General features: G+C 46.3%; 2 protein-coding genes across 5 annotated transcripts in view; both read right to left on the bottom strand.

Moving 5' to 3' along the window:
* Positions 1–570: 570 nt before the first annotated feature.
* Tatdn2 (TatD DNase domain containing 2) lies at positions 571–15,894 on the bottom strand. 2 transcript variants are annotated; one of them, XM_031382945.1, is made up of 8 exons: positions 15,378–15,893; positions 14,861–15,271; positions 10,639–11,241; positions 8,341–9,219; positions 3,395–3,522; positions 1,997–2,180; positions 1,436–1,595; positions 571–915 (listed from the first exon to the last, which is right to left on the bottom strand). In XM_031382945.1, exons 2-7 carry the CDS (start codon positions 15,263–15,265, stop codon positions 1,455–1,457), a joined length of 2,340 nt encoding a protein of 779 aa, XP_031238805.1. In that variant the 5' UTR covers positions 15,266–15,271; positions 15,378–15,893; the 3' UTR covers positions 571–915; positions 1,436–1,454. The 2 variants fall into 2 exon arrangements, 1 of the variants encoding a protein (XP_031238805.1); XR_004122242.1 differs by lacking the exon at positions 571–915 and adding an exon at positions 1,721–1,818 and having other exon boundaries at positions 1,457–1,595; positions 15,378–15,894.
* Positions 15,895–17,886: 1,992 nt separating this feature from the next.
* Irak2 (interleukin 1 receptor associated kinase 2) overlaps positions 17,887–20,275 on the bottom strand; it is a 59,289-nt gene continuing 56,900 nt past the window's right edge. For all 3 annotated transcript variants that reach the window (XM_031382941.1, XM_031382942.1, XM_031382944.1), the window contains exon 13: positions 17,887–19,175. In XM_031382941.1, coding sequence (XP_031238801.1) covers positions 19,063–19,175 — 113 coding nt within the window. In that variant the 3' untranslated portion in view covers positions 17,887–19,062. The remainder of the gene's footprint in view (positions 19,176–20,275) is intronic.

The raw sequence follows: 20,275 nt of genomic DNA, 5'->3' as shown, positions 1-20,275 counted from the left end.
GTGGTGGCACATGCCTTTAATCCCAGCACTTGAGAGGCAGAGGTAGAGGCAGGCAGATTTCTGAGTTAGAGGGCAGCCTGATCTACAGAGTGAGTTCCAGGACAGCCAGGGCTATACAGAGAAACCCACAAAACAAAACAAACAAACAAACAAACAACAAAAAAATCCAAATGACCAAAGTCCCTAGTAAGCTTTGGGGAATGGCAGCATGGGTGGAGGACACAGGGAGACTGAGAAGTGTGAAAGGAGGGAACTATTCCTGGCCCAGTGTTTTATGAAAAAGATACAAAAAAGGGCCCCAGATGCTCAGAGACCTGCCACAGGGACTTTACTGAGAGGATGGACAGCCTGCCTCCTCTGGGGTTCAAGGCCTCTTTCTTTAGTTCTCACAGGACACACCATCACACAGCCATGAGATCATAAAGACAGGTACCTCAGAGACATAAAACCAGTGGCACAGAAGTCATGTAAGGCAGCACTTCAGCCAGGGTTGCAGAAATGCCCAGGAGACCTCCCTCAGGAAATTCCTTTCATGACAGAGAAAAAGGGACCAGATTATATATCCACATGTGCTCAGATAAAGAGGTGACTTTATTCAGACTCCTGGGAAACCCAGGCCAAAGGACAGGGATCCAGACTAGCCATCTCATTGTACACTGTGTCATAAATGTTTTTTTTCTGTTGTTCACTGATCACCCTAGGGCCTTGTGGCCAACAGGCAAAACTACTCCTCGCCTCAAATCCACCCCACAGTACCACAGTACCCACCCGCCCAGCAACCAGCAAGTGAAGCCTTGTGATGAGGGTCCAAGGTAACATCCTGTTTTGCTGAGTTTTGACAGGATCTCCAACACATCCTTCACCTTGGACACAGACAGATGGAGCCCGTCCTATACTATCAGGCCACTGGTCATCCTAGAGGGTTTAAAAGAGAAAAAGAAGGTTCCAAGTTCAAGCTCAACAAACCAGGCTTAATACCAACCCTAAACTTACATTCTTTTTTTTTTTAAGTCCTATTACTGTGATTGTGCATGCTTGGGGAGACGTACATGCTACAGCAAGCATATAGCAATTCTGTGGAGTTCTTTCCACCTTTATTTGGGTGCTGGAGACCAAGCTCAGTTCACCAGGCTCACATAGTAAGTGCCTTTACCCACTGAGCCATCTTCACTGGCCTTTGGTTTACTTTCTCTACCAGGTGAGTCCAACCTTTAACACTGTAATCTAACACAGTCATCTAAAAATTCACATGTAAGAAGCAGGCAATCTAATTACAAATACATAAACCATGACGTTTCAGATCTTCTATTCAACTGTATTCATAACTTCCCTTGGCCACAAGCAGCCCAGAGACTGCAGACTGCACATGCCATGTAGTTTACACAGAGAAAAGACTCCCATTGTTGACTGCTAAGAAACATGAGGCTCTTATGACCTTTGCTCGTGCTCCCTGCTCAAAGACTGTAGAGGCGACTGGTGTTCTCTCTGAGGACCGAGAGAGTGTGGGAAAGTGACTCCTCTTTGACCCTGGCAATCTCTCGAACTGTGTGCAAGGCCAAGCCTGGATGGGCATACTGGCAAAGACTTCTCGGCACCTGGAAGACAGCAAGCATTTCCATCATCGCTGTGCCTTCTGCACCTGTCTGTCACATAGAGTGAGAGTCCCCATCCCATCCCCAGCAAGGACCTCTTTGGGGCTGCCCTGTAGAGACCCCTTTACCTGCAGGTGCAGGGAGAGTCCTAGTCATGGGGGGCTCTGGGTGAGCAGGGTCCCACGCTTCCATGGACTACCCTCTACAGGGTAGGGCTTTCCACTGCCTGGAAGAGAGTGGTTACCCTTCAGCTTCTCAGCCCCCAGGACTTTTGGTTCTACAGAATAATAACAGGGAGACACCTATATCGCACAAGGTGGACCAGGAGGACACTGGGACTCGGGTCCAGCCAGCCTCCCATCCACTCGCCTCAGTGCCTCAGGTCGGTCTGAAGACAGTCCTACCTGGCGAGGAAGAAAGTAGGGTGCATCCGTTTCCACAATGATCCTCTCCAATGGGATCTGTCTAAGGGCATCCCGAGCCTCCCAGGCAGAAGAGTAGGTCAGCACTGCTGTGAAGCCCACCGACATGTTAGGGAAGTACTTCAGCAAGGGCTCAATGACTGAGTAGCTGCCAGTGAAGCAGTGCCTGTGGGAGAGTAGAGTTCAGGGCTTACTCCCAGGCCTCAGCAGCAGCCCTTAGCTGCCTCCAGGCCTACAGCCCCCATTAGTGGATCCTAAAATAGAAAAAAAATTGCACCCAAGCAGACTCCAAAGCAAGCTGAGAAAGGAACCAGACCAAACACAGCAAGACCAAGCTGGCATGAGGTTCAGATACTGAACACTACCAGTCCCACCTTCATCACCCCACAATCTGGGCAGCCATCTAACACAACTACAGCCATGGCACAGGCTGGAGAAGTATGGGAGAGGAAACAGAAAGAATAAAAAACAGCCCTCCCCAGGTTACAATGACAGTATGGAAAAATCATGTCTCTGTTGTCAGATGCACTAAAAAGAAATGGCTAAATGAAAATAATGGTGGGGCCGGGCGTGATGGCGCACGCCTTTAGTCCCAGCACTTGGGAGGCAGAGGCAGGCGGATTTCTGAGTTTGAGGCCAGCCTGGTCTACAGAGTGAGCTCCAGGACAGCCAGGACTTACAGAGAAACCCTGTCTCAAAAAACCAAAAAAAAAAAAAAATAATGGTGGGTAGGTCACAGGTGAATTTGTTTGAGGCAGGGTCTCTCTACAATAACCCTGGCTGTCCTAAAACTCACTATGTTGAGAGAGATGGCCTCAAACTCACAGAGATCCACCTGTTTCTGCTTCTCAAGAACTAGGATTAAGAATTTTCTTCTTGAATGTGACAGCAGTTCACGTTCTTAATTTGTCAACTTATCTGCAAATCAGGGCTTCCTGCAGCCACAACTCTCCATCAAGAGAATTAGTCTTGTCTTAGCTTTGGTCCAGCTGTCTCTTTAAAGACAGTCATTGTTAGCTGGGCAGTGGTGGCGTACCTTGTAACCCCAGCACTCTGGTGGCTGAAGCAATGGATGAGATCTATAAGGTCCGAGCTAACCTAGGCTTTCGCGATTCTTGTCTCAAAACAGAAAAAATTTTCTTTAATGTAATACGGGGGGAATAGGTAGAAATGATGTTATTAAAGTATTCATATGTAAATATCTTTAAAAAAAAGAAAGAAAAGAAAAAAGAAAAGAAATTTCAAGTTACTTTTAAAATGTAGTAAAGATTTAGATCACAAAAGGCCTTAGAAATCACCCAGATAGCATGACTGCTTCCTGGAGTTTTATCTGCAGCTAGTGCAGGGTACCATGTGCCCACTGAAACTGCAGCTCCTAACCTATGGATCTTGTAGTCACAGGGCACAAATTTTTTCATGATATCCAACAAATCTTCATCAGCTTCACGGCAGTGAATGACCAAGGGCTTCTTCAGAGACACGGCCAGCTTCAGCTGCCTCTCAAACACCTGAGAGAAAACAAAGTCACAGCAGCTGGTTAGTGGCCCTTCTGTATGTTACGTGTGGGTACTTCTGCTGTCTCTAACTCTTTGCTTCTAAACTACAATAGAATTGTAAACATAATCACCATGTACTAGTCCTTCCTACATTGTCGATTCCTTGAAGCCCTTGTGCTGCTCAAGGAATGTGATGGTACCCCAAGGTTTGGTTCCCTGAGTAGCTGGCAAGGAACATTGTGCAAGGATGCAAGGGCAGAGATCTAGAATGCATAATACCAATTTGCTGTCCTTCAGCTCACTACCTCACCTCTACTTTCAAGAGGTAACCAACTTCTAGACCTTTCCCTATGCAAGTGTTGTACACTCACAGACCCCTCCAACAAAATGCCTAGGTCTTAGGGATCACAGTTCCTGAATGTCCCTTTCTAAGTAAATATACCTGTGGATCTACTTCATTCTGCAGAACTTGTAAAATCCAGTTGATACTATAAGTAAACAAGTAGAGTTAATTCTCTCTTCCTCTACCACGGCCAGGTTTAGAATAAATAGCACCAGAATTTTTTCAGCACCTTGTCTCAAATGACAGTTCCATATGCAGTTTTTATAGCTGTAGAACACAGCTCATGATTGTATCTTTAGCATCAGAACCAATACACTTTTGGTAAGATCCACTTACGAATGACATTTACAAGTCTAAAGCCATATGCCAAATCCTCTCAAAATGGGGGCAAAGGCCAATAATAATTCTAATGTAACCTTTCCAACTTTTTTGCAATGATTTATTTTAATTGTAGGTGCATTGGTGCTTTGCCTGCATGTATGTATGTCTATACAGGGTGTTGGATACCTTGGAACTGGAGCTACAGACGGTTGTAAGCTGTCATTTGGGTTCTGTTAACCGCTGAACTATCTCTCCAGCCCACCTTTAACTTTTTAAAAATGATCACATCTTTATTATTTATTTTAGGGTGGGAGGGTAAGGGAAGGTCAGAAGACAACTCTCAGGAGTTAGTTCTCTCTTTCCACCAAGTGGGTCCAGAAGATAAAATTCAGACCATCAAGCTTTGTGGCTTGTGCCTTGACCCACTAAGCCATCTCACTGGCATCCTTAAGTGTTAATTAAGCACAGAACAATGGCCAGAAACAAAGCAAATGATTTTTATGTGGGTGCTAGAATTCAAACTCAGGTCCTCATGCTTGCACAGCAAATCTTACTCACTGAGCTATCTCCCTGACCCTTCTACTTTATTTTCTTAAAATTGTTGCAGAACATCTAGGGTGGGCCCACCTACACACAACACATTTTCTTGAATCTTTGATAGGTGTTCTTAAGACAAACCACCATCTTTGCAACTTACTAAGAAGCCTAACATTAAATATACAATAACTTAACACATACATCCAAATTATAAAAACAAAAACAGTAAAACTCCCTGGCATCAGGATTAAACAGGAAAGGGTGTACACCTATGTTATTTACCTAGCATTCTTCCCTACTACCAGTGCTCAATTCTCAGCTGACATGTCATTTCAGTGACTGAAGACTTAACCCGACTCTCCTAAGGGAACCAAGTCTTTCTTGCATCCTTATTTCCTCAATAATTATGACCGCAATAATTAATTCCTGACAAACACAATACCCAGGGTTAAGTGGGAACAGACTCCATTCTTCTTGGCTTTTCAAAATATTCTGATCCTTTAATGGTTAATCTGTGCAATGTACTCAGGAAATATCTAGGGTCTTATCCTTGGAAGTTAAATAGTTAAACCCATGACCACACATATAAAAACAAGGGAAGACTTAATGAGAACTACTCTCCATTTTCTCAATCTTTCAGGAAGTCTCTGGTAAAACTAAGCCTCACAGCCTGTATCTATGGCTACTCACCACTTGTGTTCTGTGATCAGACCTAGAACTCTAGTAGCGTGGCCCATGCTAAGTGCTCAAGTGTTCACACTGTCCGTTCTGACTCCTCCCAGTACTGCAAACACAATCCTTCTCTGGGCTCTTCTTCCCCTCAAAGGAAGACTTTCAGCCAGTGCAAGCAGGTTGCTTGCTGGTCATGATTCACTTTACCAGGTATCTAATTTAAGATATGTCAAAACCACAGCAGCCACTTCCTCTCTTCAGCTCAGAGCCCCATGTAGACAGAAACATCTAAGGTATGTGTTCTGCCCTTCTCCAGCCAGCAATCTAATCCCTGACTTCTTTTCTTTTTTTTTTTTTTTGTAACTTGAATCACATTTCACCAAACCAAGTGACAGCTGGAAGATCACTGGCCAAGTTCAGCTTGAGCAGAGTAACTCTGGGACCCTAGATGTGATCTGAGCCCCTCATAACCTAAGAAAGGACTTAGTTACTATCAAGTCCTATCAGCAGGGTTCCTGGCACCAAGCAGGCATCCAGTAAACACCAGCTACACAACCATGACACTTCAGTGAGGAGCTTCCTGAACTGCTCCTCTTCCCTTGGCACACCTAACCTGTGCCACTGCGACTATCCTGGTTAATAGTCTGTCCACTTGACACAAGCTAGAGTCATTTGGAAAACGTGAACCTTGAGAAAATGCCCCCACCATATTGCCTTGTGGGGGATTTCCTTGATTGATGGTTGACACGGGGAGGCCCAGACCACTGTGGATAGCCCCACCCCTAGACTGGTAGTCCTAGGGTGTGTAAGAAAGCGGGGTGAGCAAGCCTTGGGAGTCAGTCAGTCAGCAGCATTCTTCCAAGGCCTCTGTTACAGTTCCTGCCTCCAGATTCCTACTCTAGACTTCTAGTAGTTATTGTGCTTATAACTACAACAGAAATCCTCAGTAAGATAGGGCCCGAGTGGAAAAGCATGTTGTCTCACTATCCTGAGACTCTATTTTCCCCTATGTGTTCAGATGTAGTTACTTTATATATGTGTCACATGGCTAAAACATTACCACCTCTAGCAGATATGAAAAGAGCCAGATGAAAACAAACAAGCCAAATTCTGCAGTCGTCAGGACCCCAACACTCCAGGACCAAGACCTATATACTATATATAACCTGTGGGATGCTCAATCTAAGATTTCAAAGGCCTCCTAGCTGCTCTAGGAGCTCAGCATACATGCTGTACCACAAACACCACCTGGGAGCCAGGGAAGGATGAATGGACAATAGGAGGCAGTAGCGCTCCCATCAGAGAAGTCCACTGAAAGCTTCTAAGGACTCTTCCCCTAACTAAATGCCAAGTTCAAAAACTACTCAGGAATGCTGGGCAGTGGTGGCACATGCCTTTAATCTCAGCACTTGGGAGGCAAGGCAGGCGGATTTCTGAGTTCGAGGCCAGCCTGGTCTACAGAGTGAGTTCCAGGACAGCCATGCTACACAGAGAAACCGTGTCTCGAAAACCAAAAAAAAAAAAAGAAGTAGTGGTTTCAAAACTGGCAGCTAGAGAGACTGCTCAACAATTAGGCATATTTCCTGTTCTTCCTAAGGACCTGAGTTGATTTTCCAGAAACCATGTAAAGAAGCTCACAAACACCTGTAATTCCACCAGGGCCTTTAACACCCTCTTCAGGCCTTCATGAGCACCTGCGCTCATGTACATATATCCACTAAATTAAAATGGATCTTTAGAAATAGTTGTTTCAATAAGGGCCAGGAAGATGGACCAGTGGATAAAGGCACTCACCACCAAGCCTGACAATTGAGTTCAATTGCCATGACCCACACAGTGGAAGGAGAAAACCAACTCATCCGATCTCCACTCACATGTGCATGCACATGAACACACATATATGACTAAATAGATAAATGTGATTTTTGAAAAAAGTCTCAAGATGTTCCAGGTGGCAGTGGCACACACCTTTACTCCCAGCCCTTGGGATGCAGAAGCAGATGGATCTGAGTTCAAGGCCAATCTGGTCTACAGAGCCAGTTCCAGGTCAGGGCCACACAGAGACCCTGCCTCAAAACACAAAAGCAAGCAAACAAGAAAGTCTCAAAATGCCTCTTCTCCATCTTACTTTTGTATAAGTGCTAATGGAGTCAAATGTGGTGGCACATGCCTTTAATTATTAGGTGAGTGGAGGTCAAGAGCTCTCTGAACCCCAAGCTAGCCTGGAAACAAACAAAAACAAATGAAATGCTATGGTATGTGTCCCTGTGGCAGAGCACACTCCTAGCATTTGCAAAAATCCTGGATTTAATCTCCAATAATGCAAATTCCCCAACCAAGCTAAATCAATAAAAACAAAACCCTCCACTAAAAGACAGAATTTGTAAATTGGGCATGGTGGCAAGGGTTTGTAATCCTACCACTGGGGAGGGTGAAGCAAAAGGACCACAATTTCAAGGCCAGTTTGATATAGTGGCAAAATCACACATTAAAAAAAAGAAAGAGCCGGGTGGTGGTGGCGCACGCCTTTAATCCTAGCACTTGGGAGGCGGAGGCAGGCGGATTTCCGAGTTCGAGGCCAGCCTGGTCTACAGAGTGAGTACCAGGACAGCCGGGGCTACAGAGAGAAACCCTGTCTCGAAAAACCAAAAAAAAAAAAAAAAAAAAAAAAAAAAAAAAAAAAAAAAAAAAAAAAAAAAAAAAAAAAAAGAAAGAAAGAAAAAGAAAAAGCAGGGGGGGCATATCTTTAATCCTAGCATCTGGGAGGCAGAAGCAGGTAGATCTCTAAATTCAAGGCCAGCCTGGTCTACAGAGCAAGGACAGCCAGGGCTACACAGAGAAACCCTGTTTCAAAAACAGAAAGAATGGCATTCAAGGAGTTTCAAAATACTAACAGCCCTTACTGGAAAGTTCAACACTTATGGAAATGTCTGGAAAAAGCAGACAAGAGCCAGTACCTGGTGCTGCTCAGGGACTGGTGTAGTGCACTTGTGAGAGTAGTCCAGGCCCATCTCCCCAAACGCCACAGCCTTGGGGTGCCGTAAGGCATGCAAAAGCTTTCTTTCTTGACTCTCATTATAGTATCGTGCAAAATGAGGGTGACAGCCAAAGGCCCCCCAAACCAGATCTTCTTTCAGAAGTTCCTCCCATAGGCCATCAGTCAGTGTCCTTGGATCACAGAAGTCAGAGATGCAGCCTTGAAACTCCTTAGGGAAGGAGCTGCTATAAATCTTTCTGAACTTTGTAAAGGTCCCCTTGAAAGACAGCTTGGAGTAGAGCATGTCCAGATGACAGTGGGTATCAATGAAGCCCTCTTCCAGGTTCAGCTCTCGGTGGCTCCTTGGCAAAGAGCTGGATGTGTGTTCTCTGGTGTGGTGAAGTGGTATCTCCTCTTGGAATGTTCTCTTCACCTCCTCCTCCTCTGTGCTTCTGGAGAACCGAAATGAGTGGGAATTCTGGAACCTACCTTCCTGGGCAATGTCTAGGCCTTTGGAGATGTTCCGGGTACTCACTGTGGACTTGGAGGAGTGAACACTCAGAAGATCCTGGCTGCTTTTCCCAGCCTGTGCTGAGTCATGGTTGCTGGGCTCCACCAATGGATAACCAGGTGTCTTATGGCTGCTAGTCCAGTAGCTGGCATAGTCACACCATGGGCTACTATACAAATGAGGAGGGTACATAACATAGTCAGTGGGGAAGGAAGATGATTCTGGAACTGCTGAGTATTTCAGTGAGACAGGTTCCTCTTGAGAGAACCTCACAGTGGCCAGCTCATCCACATCTGACCAGTCACTCCCTGAAGAGGGATGCTCCATCACCACCTCTCTGTCTGTGTGCTGCAGAGAAGAAAAGCAACAAGTCAGCTCTCCTATGGGTAACCCCTCCCTCATTCAATGCTGTGGTTACAGAATGGTCTCTCTCCTCCAGAACTGACACTGACCTTAATCCCACTCTGAGGTTAACAAAGAGTGTAAATTTAACCTAACTTTGTGATTCTAAGGCCTTTGCAATGCAATCATTTTCAGAAGAAAGCCATCAGTGTAGAACCTGATGACTGAACACTTGGGGCTCAAGGCAGAATTTCTCAGACCCCTTTGAAGTTAGATATTACTGGATTTCCAGATGCTTCTAAATAAGTGTGAAAAGATTCAACGTGTACAATTTTTGAACCAAGTTACCAAGAGAAAAGAAGTATATTGTTTCCTTTTCTCTCATCTGCTTTTTTTTTTAAGATTTATTTATTTATTACAAGTAAGTACACTGTAGCCATCTTCAGACAGCCCAGAAGGCATCAGATCTCATTATGGATGGTTGTGAGATACCATGTGGTTGCTGAGATTTGAACTCAGGACCTTTGAACTCAGTCAGTGCTCTTAACCGCTGAGCCATCTCTCCAGCCCTCTCATCTGCTTTCTATTGGCCAATGTCTAAGTAACAAACTCAATTCTATCAGCATCCCCCTCTCAGGCTATGGATACTGTATTTAGCAGAGCAGAGCATCAAGACAGAAGACACCAACATCCCTGAAGTTGGGATGGGACCCTTAAGATCCCTTGAGAAGATGGGACCTATCCTTCCCTTTTCTTTTTTTTAAAAAATTTATTTATTCATTCATTATATATAAATACACTGTAGCTATCTTCAGACACGCCAGAAGAGGGCATCAGATCTCATTACGGATGGTTGTGAGCCACCATGTGGTTGCTGGAAATTGAACTCAGGACCTCTGGAAGTGCAGTCAGTGCTCTTAACCAGTGAGCCATCTCTCCAGCTCTGGGACCTATCCTTCTTAAGACAAAATTCTATTTTGTTTGTAAGCCACTATCATGTTGGTCTTTTTCAGTATAGGCAAACCTACCTATTAAACCAAAATTTAATAGAACTCTAGTAAACCAAAATTTAATAGAATTTTTAAGGTATTTTTTTAAAAAGCTGATCTGAAGTTTATTAATAACTGAAAGGAATGGCAGAAAAAAACACTAATTTCCTGGAGTCTTTGTTAAATAAAGTATTGGTTTTAATTACTATCCTCTGAGGAGCTAGGAGTTAAGAGTTAAAGCTCTCACCTAGAATTCCTAGGGCCTTGAGTTTGATCCTCCTAACGGTTGGAAACAGAGGTCAAGAGGGGGGAATGAATAGTTTCATCTATATCACTTAGGATCAAACTAGAAAGACGAAATGGCAAATATATGTAATTAAGAGAATTCAAAACCCCAAAAGACAGAACCAAAAAAGTCTGGTGTATGCTCATTTACCTTTTGAATATCTGCATGAGAGTCAGAGTTATCAAAAAATTCTAGGGCTGGAGAGGGTTTGTCAATGACTGTCCTTCTGTCACCAAGCAGCTCCTCATTAGTTTTCTTCACAGAATCAATAATCACTCTTCTGTCACAGAAGCTGCTCCTGTCTGGCCCAGACTCTTCCTTCTCCACCCTAACCTTTGTATGTGACTCCTCTTTCTGAGGAACAGTAACTGTAACCTTCCCGGCTGGTCCCTCTTCAACACTCTTGACCAGTTCTTCCCGGCTCCTGGACGGTCTTTCCACACTCCTGGCCAAGGGTCCTTCCCTACTCCTGGCTGGTCCTTCCACCTTCCTGCTTGGTCCTTCCTGGTTAGGATACTCTCCCAAGCTTGCCTTCCCCTGAGTGGTGGCAGCCTCTCCCTTCCTCTTGGGCATCGACTTCCCCAGGATGCCTTGGATGGCCTTCAGGTAGATCACTCTTGAGCCCTGGTCTTGAGGCCTGTCCTTCTTCCTTTTCTGGAACTTGTTGGGTTCCTCCATAGCATCACTCTGACCCTCAGCTTCTGTTGCAAGTTCAGAGTTCGTAGAGCGGCGAGAACTATCTTTAGAATCAACCTGGAATTTAAAAGAAACTTTCAAAAGTTTGTTCCAAGAGCAATTTCCTATCTGCAGCACTTAGTCAATGACAAGTCATTAGTGGTTCATCAGCACAAGGGAAATGAAAGTGAGTATGAGGAGTTTCTCCCCTCTCTATTGTGGAAAGCTCACATAACAAGGCTCCAGTTATTTACTTAAAATTCACTTCTAAAATGCATTATGGCATCCTCTTGCCAGTGTGAGCAGGGAGCATGGAGATGCAACAGTACAAATATGTGGAAAGTGATTACACACTTTACATTAGACAAAATAACAGTTCATTGTTTTCTCACTGGAAGTAGACTAGTCCTACTACAAAACTCAGGAAACCTAAGACCCTAGCAAAGGGTAGGAGTGGCCAAGGAACCCAAGTCCCCCAGTCCTAATTGAGTTCTCCTGCCCTTATGACCTAACCGTCCTTCATGTCTTCTCTTTCCCCAAACTGTAACCTTGTGTTAGGAGGGGACTTTCCCAAAGATGACCTCAGCATGCCCCGAGTCATTCTCATACCCATTCCCACCTCCAGAAACACAGATAATACTTCAACCCTATTCTATCTTCTGTATGCACTCATTCCAAGAGTCCACAGGGGAAAAGCTAAACTATAATTAGTTTGTGTTAAACGTGTTAACATTCAGGACCACTCTTAGCCTAGCATGGTACAGCCCTCCCAAAGGCAATGGACCATGAAACCTCCCCAGCAAACACAACGTACATGAACCCAGGGCATTCTACACTCACTGCAGTTTGAGGATTTACATTAAGTTCCTCTCAAAGTATATATACTCTCTAAGGCCAGATACAATGGCACACACCTATAATCACAACACTAAGCTAAGGTAGGAGGATCACTGTAAATGAGTCAGCCTGGCCTACATACTGAGTTCCATGTACGTCCGAGTTACTTATTAAAATTCTGGTTTCAAAAAATAAAAGCAGCAGAACCATTGAGATGGTTCACCAACATTAAGTCACTTCCCACTAGGCCTAATGAACAGGAGGAAGCAGCAGCTGCAGCATCAGCAGCATGATACGGACAACCTTCCCAGCACTCAGTATAGATATGAGGATCTGGATTTTAAGGCCAAATTAAGCTGTAAGACTCTCTCAATACAAAAAAATAAGAGTCAACTTCAGACTTAAGAAATAACAAGAGAGCAAAGTGAGGTAGACATCAGGACTGCGTATTAACAGCAGCAAGGGATATATACCTCAAATCTAGAGCATTTGTCTAGCATATTGAGGTCCCGAGCCAATCTCAGCAGGGAGTAAATAAAATAAAATGTTCGAACATCTTCCTTTTGAACATTCTGTGTCCTAACACTGAGAGCTCTGAGCTGAAAGCTTGGAGCACACAAAGCCAAGTGTGCACCTGTTGAAGTCAAAGAAGGCAGAGCTGGGGAGGACAATGAGTAAGCAACCTGAGAAGGCCCTGGGAAAATGCTTTCATCAATGTTCTTCAGCTGTGCCAGCGCACAACACCTGAGGCTCAAGACAAACAAGGTCACAAGGAAGGAGGCCTACACTTCCTGAGGTCACGGGCCATCTCTTCACACAGTGCCTGTCTTTGTGACCCAAAAGAATATTGGGCATACAAAACACTCAAGTACTGATTGTAACTATTAAAAAAGACCCCAGTAGTAGCCTTCATGAAAGATAAAACTAGGCTAGGATTACACTCAGATAGAATAGAGGCCATACCCTCAATTAACTGGCAATCAGCAGCCTGAGCCTGAGCCTGAGCCTGAGCCTGAGCCTGAGCCTGAGCCTGAAAACTCCTGTCCCTGACACTGAGGTTCTCCGTGTCAAAAGTGCAATCATCTAACATTGATACTGCCCAAAACCCACTTGGATGAGTGGATGAACTAGCAACAAAATTAAGTTGTATGAGCAAAGGCTCATATTTACCTGACTTACATCTGAGCCACAGTCATTACTGTTCTGCCAAAGACAACTTTTCAAATTCGCCATTACTTGTGAACTTAGAAAAATTCCTCTTGCCCTCCAGAGCTCAAGCTATAAAGTCTATTATTGAGAAAACATAGGACATGGGCTGAAGATGAACAAGCACTTGGGGCTGGAGAGACGGCTCAGTAGTAATAAGCACTAGCATGGCTCTTTCAGAGGACCCAAGTTCAATTCCCAGCATCCACATGGCAGCTCACTGTCTATAACTCCAGTTCTAGGCAACCTGACACCCTCACACATTCAGGCAAAAGACCAATGCACATGAAATAAAAATAAATTAAAAAAAAAAGAAAGAAAAGAAAAACACTTAGACAAAGAGCTCTCCGAGTTAAACAGCCAAGACTCCACTTGACTTATAAAACCACCAAGAAAGTCAAATGCCTGTACCTCCAACACTCAGGAGGTAGAGATGGGAAGCCTGGGAGTTCAAGGTCATCCTTGGCTACATATGGAATTCAACCTAGACTAAATGAACCTTTCTAAAAAGAAACCATCAGGAAAGGTTTTAAACTCCCTTTCCTTAGACTACCTTTGCTGCTTTCCCTAGGGGCAGCCCATCTTCCCCCAAAATGAGACTTCTCTAAACATTCTTCTACATACAAAATGCCTGATCACTTTTTAAGACAGCCAGAACTCCAAAATCTACATTTCAATATCAGTAGAAGACTAGGAACAGTTACTGAAGAATCTCACACTCCTACAACACTGCCTGGCACAAAGTAGGCCCTCAATAAATCCACTCAAAACCTGAAACGGGTCTACTTTTAGAAGCATCCAAGAACTTACAAATCCCACTGTATGCTTCCACTAGGGAACTAGACTTGAGTTGATCTCCAAAGATAACTACAATAAACTAAAAAACTACCCAAGCCAGGTGTAGTAATATATGCCTTTAAACCAGGCAGGTGTATCTGTGGGTTTCAGGACAGCTTGGTCTACAGAGAGACCCTGTCTCAAAAATCCAAACCCCTGTTAACCAAACCACCCAAAGAGAATGTCAACATGCCACAACTTTGGTGAAAAGCCACACTAAGAGTCCAATTCCTTAGCTGCTTTTCAGAGGGGTTCTAAGTACAAAGACAATTTTACTTTCAATTAAGTGTATGTATGTGGGTAAATGCACATGTTCATGAAAGCCAGAGGAATGGGAGTTGGAATTACAGGTGATTGTGATCAATGTGACCTGGGCTCTCAGAACTTAGGGTCCTCCTTCAAGACCTGTATGTGCCTTCTCTCTAGCCCCAAGGGCAAACTCTTTCAACTGACCAAAATCTACATTCTCTTTCCTGGGCATTATTCCATGTTCCATTGTGGTGATCCTCCAGTTCTACTGTCCATTTACAATCACCGAAGGTTGCAGAGATCCCTCCAAGCCGTCTTTAACCGCTCTCTCTGGGATGGATGGCAGGCCACAACCATTGTCAAGCTTTCCTAGTAGTTCCAAATGCCACCAAGTTTGAAAACTCCCTCTACACAGAGCTCTACCCCTGAACACACACACACACACCCCGCAGGCCCTCCACAAAAAAAGATTTTATTTTTTTATTCTCTTCCCACCAAATTTCTTCTCTCCACCCCTCAAGCCACGTGCAAGGGTCTTCGATGTTTGCCAGACATCGCTACCACGTACCTTAACGCTACAAGCTTCCTTCCGCAGAGAAGCCATTTCTTCTAGGGAGGAGTGGGCAGGGTGCAGAGGGGACCCCTTGGACGTAAGTAATCTGCGAGGACTCGCAATCAGGAAGCCAGGGGAGGCGGCCCCACCCGCACCTGAGCCCGAAGAGAGAGACGACGACGAAGAGGAAGAGGACGTGCGGCGGCGGACTGAGCTCCGAGGAGCGCGGGCCACATCGTCCCCGCGCCGCACTTTCAGACGCTGGGGGCTGCTGGCCCCTCGAGGACGCGACGCACACCTGCGACCTGGCCGGCTGGAGGAGGCCACATTGCCGGGCTCCCGGGGGCGGCTGCGCTTGCTGGGACACCCTTCCGACGTGCTGCCCCAATGATACTTGACCTTGCGCCGCTCCGACGCCATGGGCACCTGCCAGGGACAGAGGGACAAGGATTGTAGCAGCAGCCTTCGAGGCTTGCTCCCCTCCCGCCCCCGGGAAGCTGCTAGGGTAACGGCGGGGTTCGGCCCCACTGACCTTTCCCGTTCCTGTCGTCTGCCCATCCCAGTGCTGCGGGCTTCAGGGACGCCACAGCGCTCCGAGAAGCGCCCAGGGGCCGAGCGAGCGCCGAGCCCGAACGACCCGCTGCCTAAGTCTGCGAGCGCAGCTGTCAACACCGCGCCACTCCCGAGACGCCGAGTCGCTTCCGGCGCGGCGCGGCGCGGCGCAGCGGGCAACCTCCCGAAGCCCCTCGCGGGGGGCCGAGCGCGTGCGACGCCGCCTCTCGGGCTGCACGCGCCCGCAGGCCCCGGACTCCCAGGGCGGGCCGCGGGCGGGGTGGCCGCAGGGCTCCCGCCGCCCCGTCCCGCCCCGGGCCTGAGGGAGCCACCAGCCTCCGAAGCCGCGCGCCGGAAGTCACCTCCGCTCCTCCTGCTGACCCGGCCCAGCGCCGCACCGCGCCCTCACCCAAGGCCTCGGCCCCGCCGCCTACTCCGCAGCCTCAGCGTCAGCGAACCTGCCCTGCGGCCGGCGGCCGGCGTGCGGCAGGGGCGGAGACAGCGCCAGGGACGGCGCCTATTGCTCCAACGGGAGAGGGGCGTGACCCCAGCCAAGACGGTGCGCGCCTGTTGGTCCGACGTTCTGGGGCGTGCCCCTACGCCTCACGAAGCTTTGTGGTTGGTTGGGAGCGAAGTGGGGCGGAGCTTCTCACGTGGCCCTGGAGCAGCGCGAGGGGCCTGCTGGGGACGCCCTGAAAATACCGATGGAGGGCGACTGGGCGGGCCCCTTAGTACCGGACGCGCGTGCCAGGCATTGTCACCCACACTTCCACCACCACCCCCTTTTTTATTTTTTACAATGCAGGAAACTGTGGTTCTGTAAAAACCAAGTGACACACCCAGAAAGTGACGGAATTGGGGTTAGAAGGCACAAGCCATACACAAACAAAACAGAACCAGGCCTGCTGGATAGACCTGTAAAACCAACTGCTCAGGAAGAAGAGGCAGGAGGATTGCCAAATTAAAATCCAGCCTAGACCTTTTAGGCTCTTGCCTACCACTGAAATAATTTTAACGGCGGGGGTTGGGGGGGAGGGAGGGCGAGCAGGCAGGAGCTTGAGGCAGTCATGGTGGCTCACATCTGTAGTTCCATTTGGGTCTCTGAGGCTGGGGAACTGCTTGAGTTCGAAGCCAGTTTCGGATAACTTATGAGTTCCGGATCAACCTAGGCTTCCGAGTAAGACCACCTCTAGAAATAAAAAGTAATGCCAACCTTTAATCCCACATCTAGAGAGGCATAGGCCAGAGGATCCAGAGTTCAAGGTCACCACCTAACTACTTGAGACCCTGTTTCAAACCTTTCCACACTAACCCGAGAAAAGGTAATGATTGCAGCTCAATAGCAGAGCACTTACAGGAGAAGCAAGCTTTTGATCTTAATCACCAAATAATCCAGGTGTCAGGCAAACCTGTAATCCGAGCCCTCTGGAGGTGTTGGAGGGGAGGATCAGGAATTCCAGGCCAGCCTGTGATGTGTAAAACGCCTCACCTACAACCCAAACAATAAAGAGAAGGGAGAAGAGATTGTCCTACTACTGAAAGGAAGTTCTTCATTCCCAGACAGCTCTTGGGCCGAGACCACTGCGGTGGCAAAAACTAAATGCTCTCCACACTCAGCTGGCCTTTTTTTTTTTTTTTTTAAATTACTCAGTGTAGGAGCCCAGCCCATAGGATATCACCTCCCATATTCAATAGTCTTCTGTCTTCAGTTAATCCTCTCTATAACTCCCTCACAGTCACAACTAGAGCATATCTAGTTCCTAGGCGGTTGTTAACCCAGGTTGACAGTGTGGAAGCCATCCCAGAAGCCATCTCTTTGTTTTCGGGGGGGGGGGGGGGGGGTTCGTTGGTCGTTTTGTTGTTTTGATTTGATTTGTTTCAAGACAGGCTCTCTGTGTAGCCCTGGCTGTCCTGGAACTAGCTCTGTAGATCAGGCTGGTCTCAAACTCATAAAATCCCGCCTGCCTCTGCCTCCCAAGTGCACATGTGCTGCTACCACCACCTGGCAGCCATCACTATTTGTAACAGTAAAAATGAAAGCAACTTTAATATCCATGAAGGGTTATACAAGTGCTCCACCCCTTGCAATGGTGGCACTGCTGATAAAACCCTCCCTAAAGGGACAATGTCCTAAATCACTTGCCACAACAATGAAGTCTTAAATTCAAATACCAGGACCCACATAAAAGTTGGCTGCACAGCAATGATATATACAATCTAAGCTCTTCTACACAGACAGAGATGGGCCAGTTAGCCTTGTGTAACAGCAAAATAAATAACAACAAACTCTGTGGAAGGATTGAAAACCCAAATCATCTCTTGAGCTCCATGTGTTCATGGTTGTGTGCACACCACATTCACATGCATAAATGTGCACACACACATTGTACAAACTATAAATCTAGAAATAAAAGCAAAAGCAAGAGTCCTTGAGTCAAATATATTCAGTATACCAATTCACCCAGACACAAAAATTATAAGACAGCTGCTAGATTATAAACATTTTTATTTTGTCACTATAATGGAATTCTTTTTAAATAGTGAATTAGAAATACCTTTGTTTTACAAAAACGTTTGCAACCTGACTTTTCAAAAATATATTCACTTCATAAACATTTTCTATATGGCAGAAACATGTACTACATACCTTTTGCTTAATTTATAACACAGAACAGATACATTTTCAAAGTGCTTCTGTAGCCACTGCACCTTCCCTCCCAAGAGCTCTGTTCTTCCCCAAGAGAACAGAGTAGGGTTATCTTACAAGGATACTGAGTTACCACCACCCAGTGATTGACTTAACTAGCAGCAGAATCAAGCATGAGACTATTTCTCATGCTTCTTCACCTAGCTATAAATACCACACAACCTCCCAGTCTCCATTAAAATAAATATGGGCGTTACGGAAGGTTGAAGGTGAAAAGCAGGCAGTTCTTAAATACCAGTGGCTTACAGGATCACCAACTGAAGAAGGAGAAAGCCTACGGAGTCCTTTGCCAACTGTCCTGCTCTTGTAGTCCTGAACTTGAGAGATGAGTCCAGCATTGTGGAGACACCGACTGAAGGTCTTTTAAAAAGTGGAAATTTAATTCCAGCACTTGGGAGGCAGAGGCAGGAGGATTTCTGAGTTCAAGGCCAGCCTAGTGTACAGAGTGAGTTCCAGGATAGCCAGGGCCACACAGAGAAACCTTGTCTCTGGGAAAAAAAAAAAAAAAGTGGGCATTTGCAGAAAGCTGTCTGCAAATATGACTGACATATGATAACTCTGAAAAACACCACGGGTGCTGCAGGATTGCTCTGTCTGTTGTGGAGAACTAAGAGCTTTTGGGGCAACAGCATCTCTTGGGGTGGTCATCAACATGGGCTCCCTGGAATCACAAAACCACCCAAATCCTTGGGTCACATACAAGGTGTTCTACTTCATAGCCCTCTGACTAAGAAATGTCAAAGAGGAGGAGTGCTTCCTGGATATGGTGTCTGTGTAAGCTGAGGTCCCCCTAACCCCCTCCCTGCAACTCAACTCTGATGAAACCACGTTTCCTTCGGTTCAGGCTGATGTTGGGTTGTATGGGTCTCAACAGACCTTGGGCAGCCAAAGACCTCTTCCTTGCCTGAACATTTGTCTATCCAGTCGAGAATAAGGGTCTTCAGCGGTGCTCTGGTCATCAGGGTCCAAAAAGCTCGATGCTGTCCAGTTTCTCTTCTTTATAGAGTAGGATGTTCTCCATCAGTTTCCTTTTGGCGTCATTGATCTCAATTTTCCATGAAGTCTCTGTAGCTGATGTTCAACAGAAAATTGAAAAAGAGTAGCTTCAGCAAGTGTTGCCACTAAAATTCTTGGAATCAGACTTGATCAAAGCCTTATGCCAAGTTTGTGAAACAGGCCCAAATACAAGTAGCATGTCATGGCTTCTGCCTCTGCAGGGAGTCTGCACCCTCCCCCACAGGCACTAGAACACTCCAGCTCCCCTACCCCCACCACCACCACACGTAGACACCCTTTCCACAAAGATGCTCCCATATTCCCCCACAGACATGGGAGAAATGTAACAAGAATGATAGCTGTTTTTGTTATGAAATGTAATGTGGCAAGGGGGTACCTGGTAGGTCCATGCCAACGCATCCCCCTCAGAAATTACACCAAGCAACAAATTTGGTATAAGGGGATTTATTTGGGGGAGGGGAGGAGAGTGAGGACCTGGAGAAGGGGTAGAGGTAGATAAGTAGACAAGTAGATATACAGGAACAGAACATGAGGGCAGAGAATAGGATGGGCCACAGAGGACAGAGAGACAGAGACAGAGACAGAGACAGATAGACACACACACACACACACAGTTTACAGTACTGGTGTGTCTGTGTGTGTGTCCGGAAACACATGGTAACAGAGAAAGAGCTGGATGGTGGGCAATCATTTTATACACAGCGCGAACCTGACGCACCTGGCTGCATTGGCAAGTGAGGACTGTTGCTAGGTCCCTGGGAGGAGCCTGGGGGAATCACCTGTAAGCTAACTCACACCGGCTCCTTTTTTATTTCGTTAAAAATGAGGAACTAGGAAAGAGACAGCAGTCAGGCACTGTGCTCTTTTGACTATTTCCTGTTGACCAACGGCAACATCATAATAGGGGACCCTAAGAAAACAGGGATGCTGGTCAAGTCCTAGGAGGGCTGGCTGTTTCATTGCTTTCCAGGCTGTGGGACCATCTAGAGGAAGGAGTGTGCAGACTTAGTTGGCAGACTGAGAGACAGGACTAGAACACCCCTGGGTAGCTGCTCTGGCATATTTGGGCCATGTGAGATCTGTCACATGGCATGACTTTATGATGCCTGTCGCTTAGATCATAACAGTTTCTTTCTTTTCTTTTCTTTTTTTTT

The sequence above is a fragment of the Mastomys coucha genome, unplaced genomic scaffold, assembly GCF_008632895.1.
Source record: "Mastomys coucha isolate ucsf_1 unplaced genomic scaffold, UCSF_Mcou_1 pScaffold20, whole genome shotgun sequence".
In the NCBI taxonomy this organism is placed as follows: Eukaryota; Metazoa; Chordata; class Mammalia; order Rodentia; family Muridae; genus Mastomys; species Mastomys coucha.
The sequence above is the reverse complement of the archived record's forward strand: the minus strand, read 5'-3'. Positions and strand labels throughout refer to the sequence as shown.

Excerpts from the sequence above, each read along its gene's own strand:
- Tatdn2 (XM_031382945.1), bottom strand. The coding sequence starts at position 15,265 with ATGGCGTCGGAGCGGCGCAAGGTCAAGTATCATTGGGGCAGCACGTCG. Across the intron at positions 3,523-8,340 it reads CAGTCCCTGAGCAGCACCAG|GTGTTTGAGAGGCAGCTGAA; the intron begins GTACTGGCTCTT and ends GTTTTCTCTCAG. Across the intron at positions 1,596-1,996 it reads CCTACTTTCTTCCTCGCCAG|GTGCCGAGAAGTCTTTGCCA; the intron begins GTAGGACTGTCT and ends GCTGTCTTCCAG.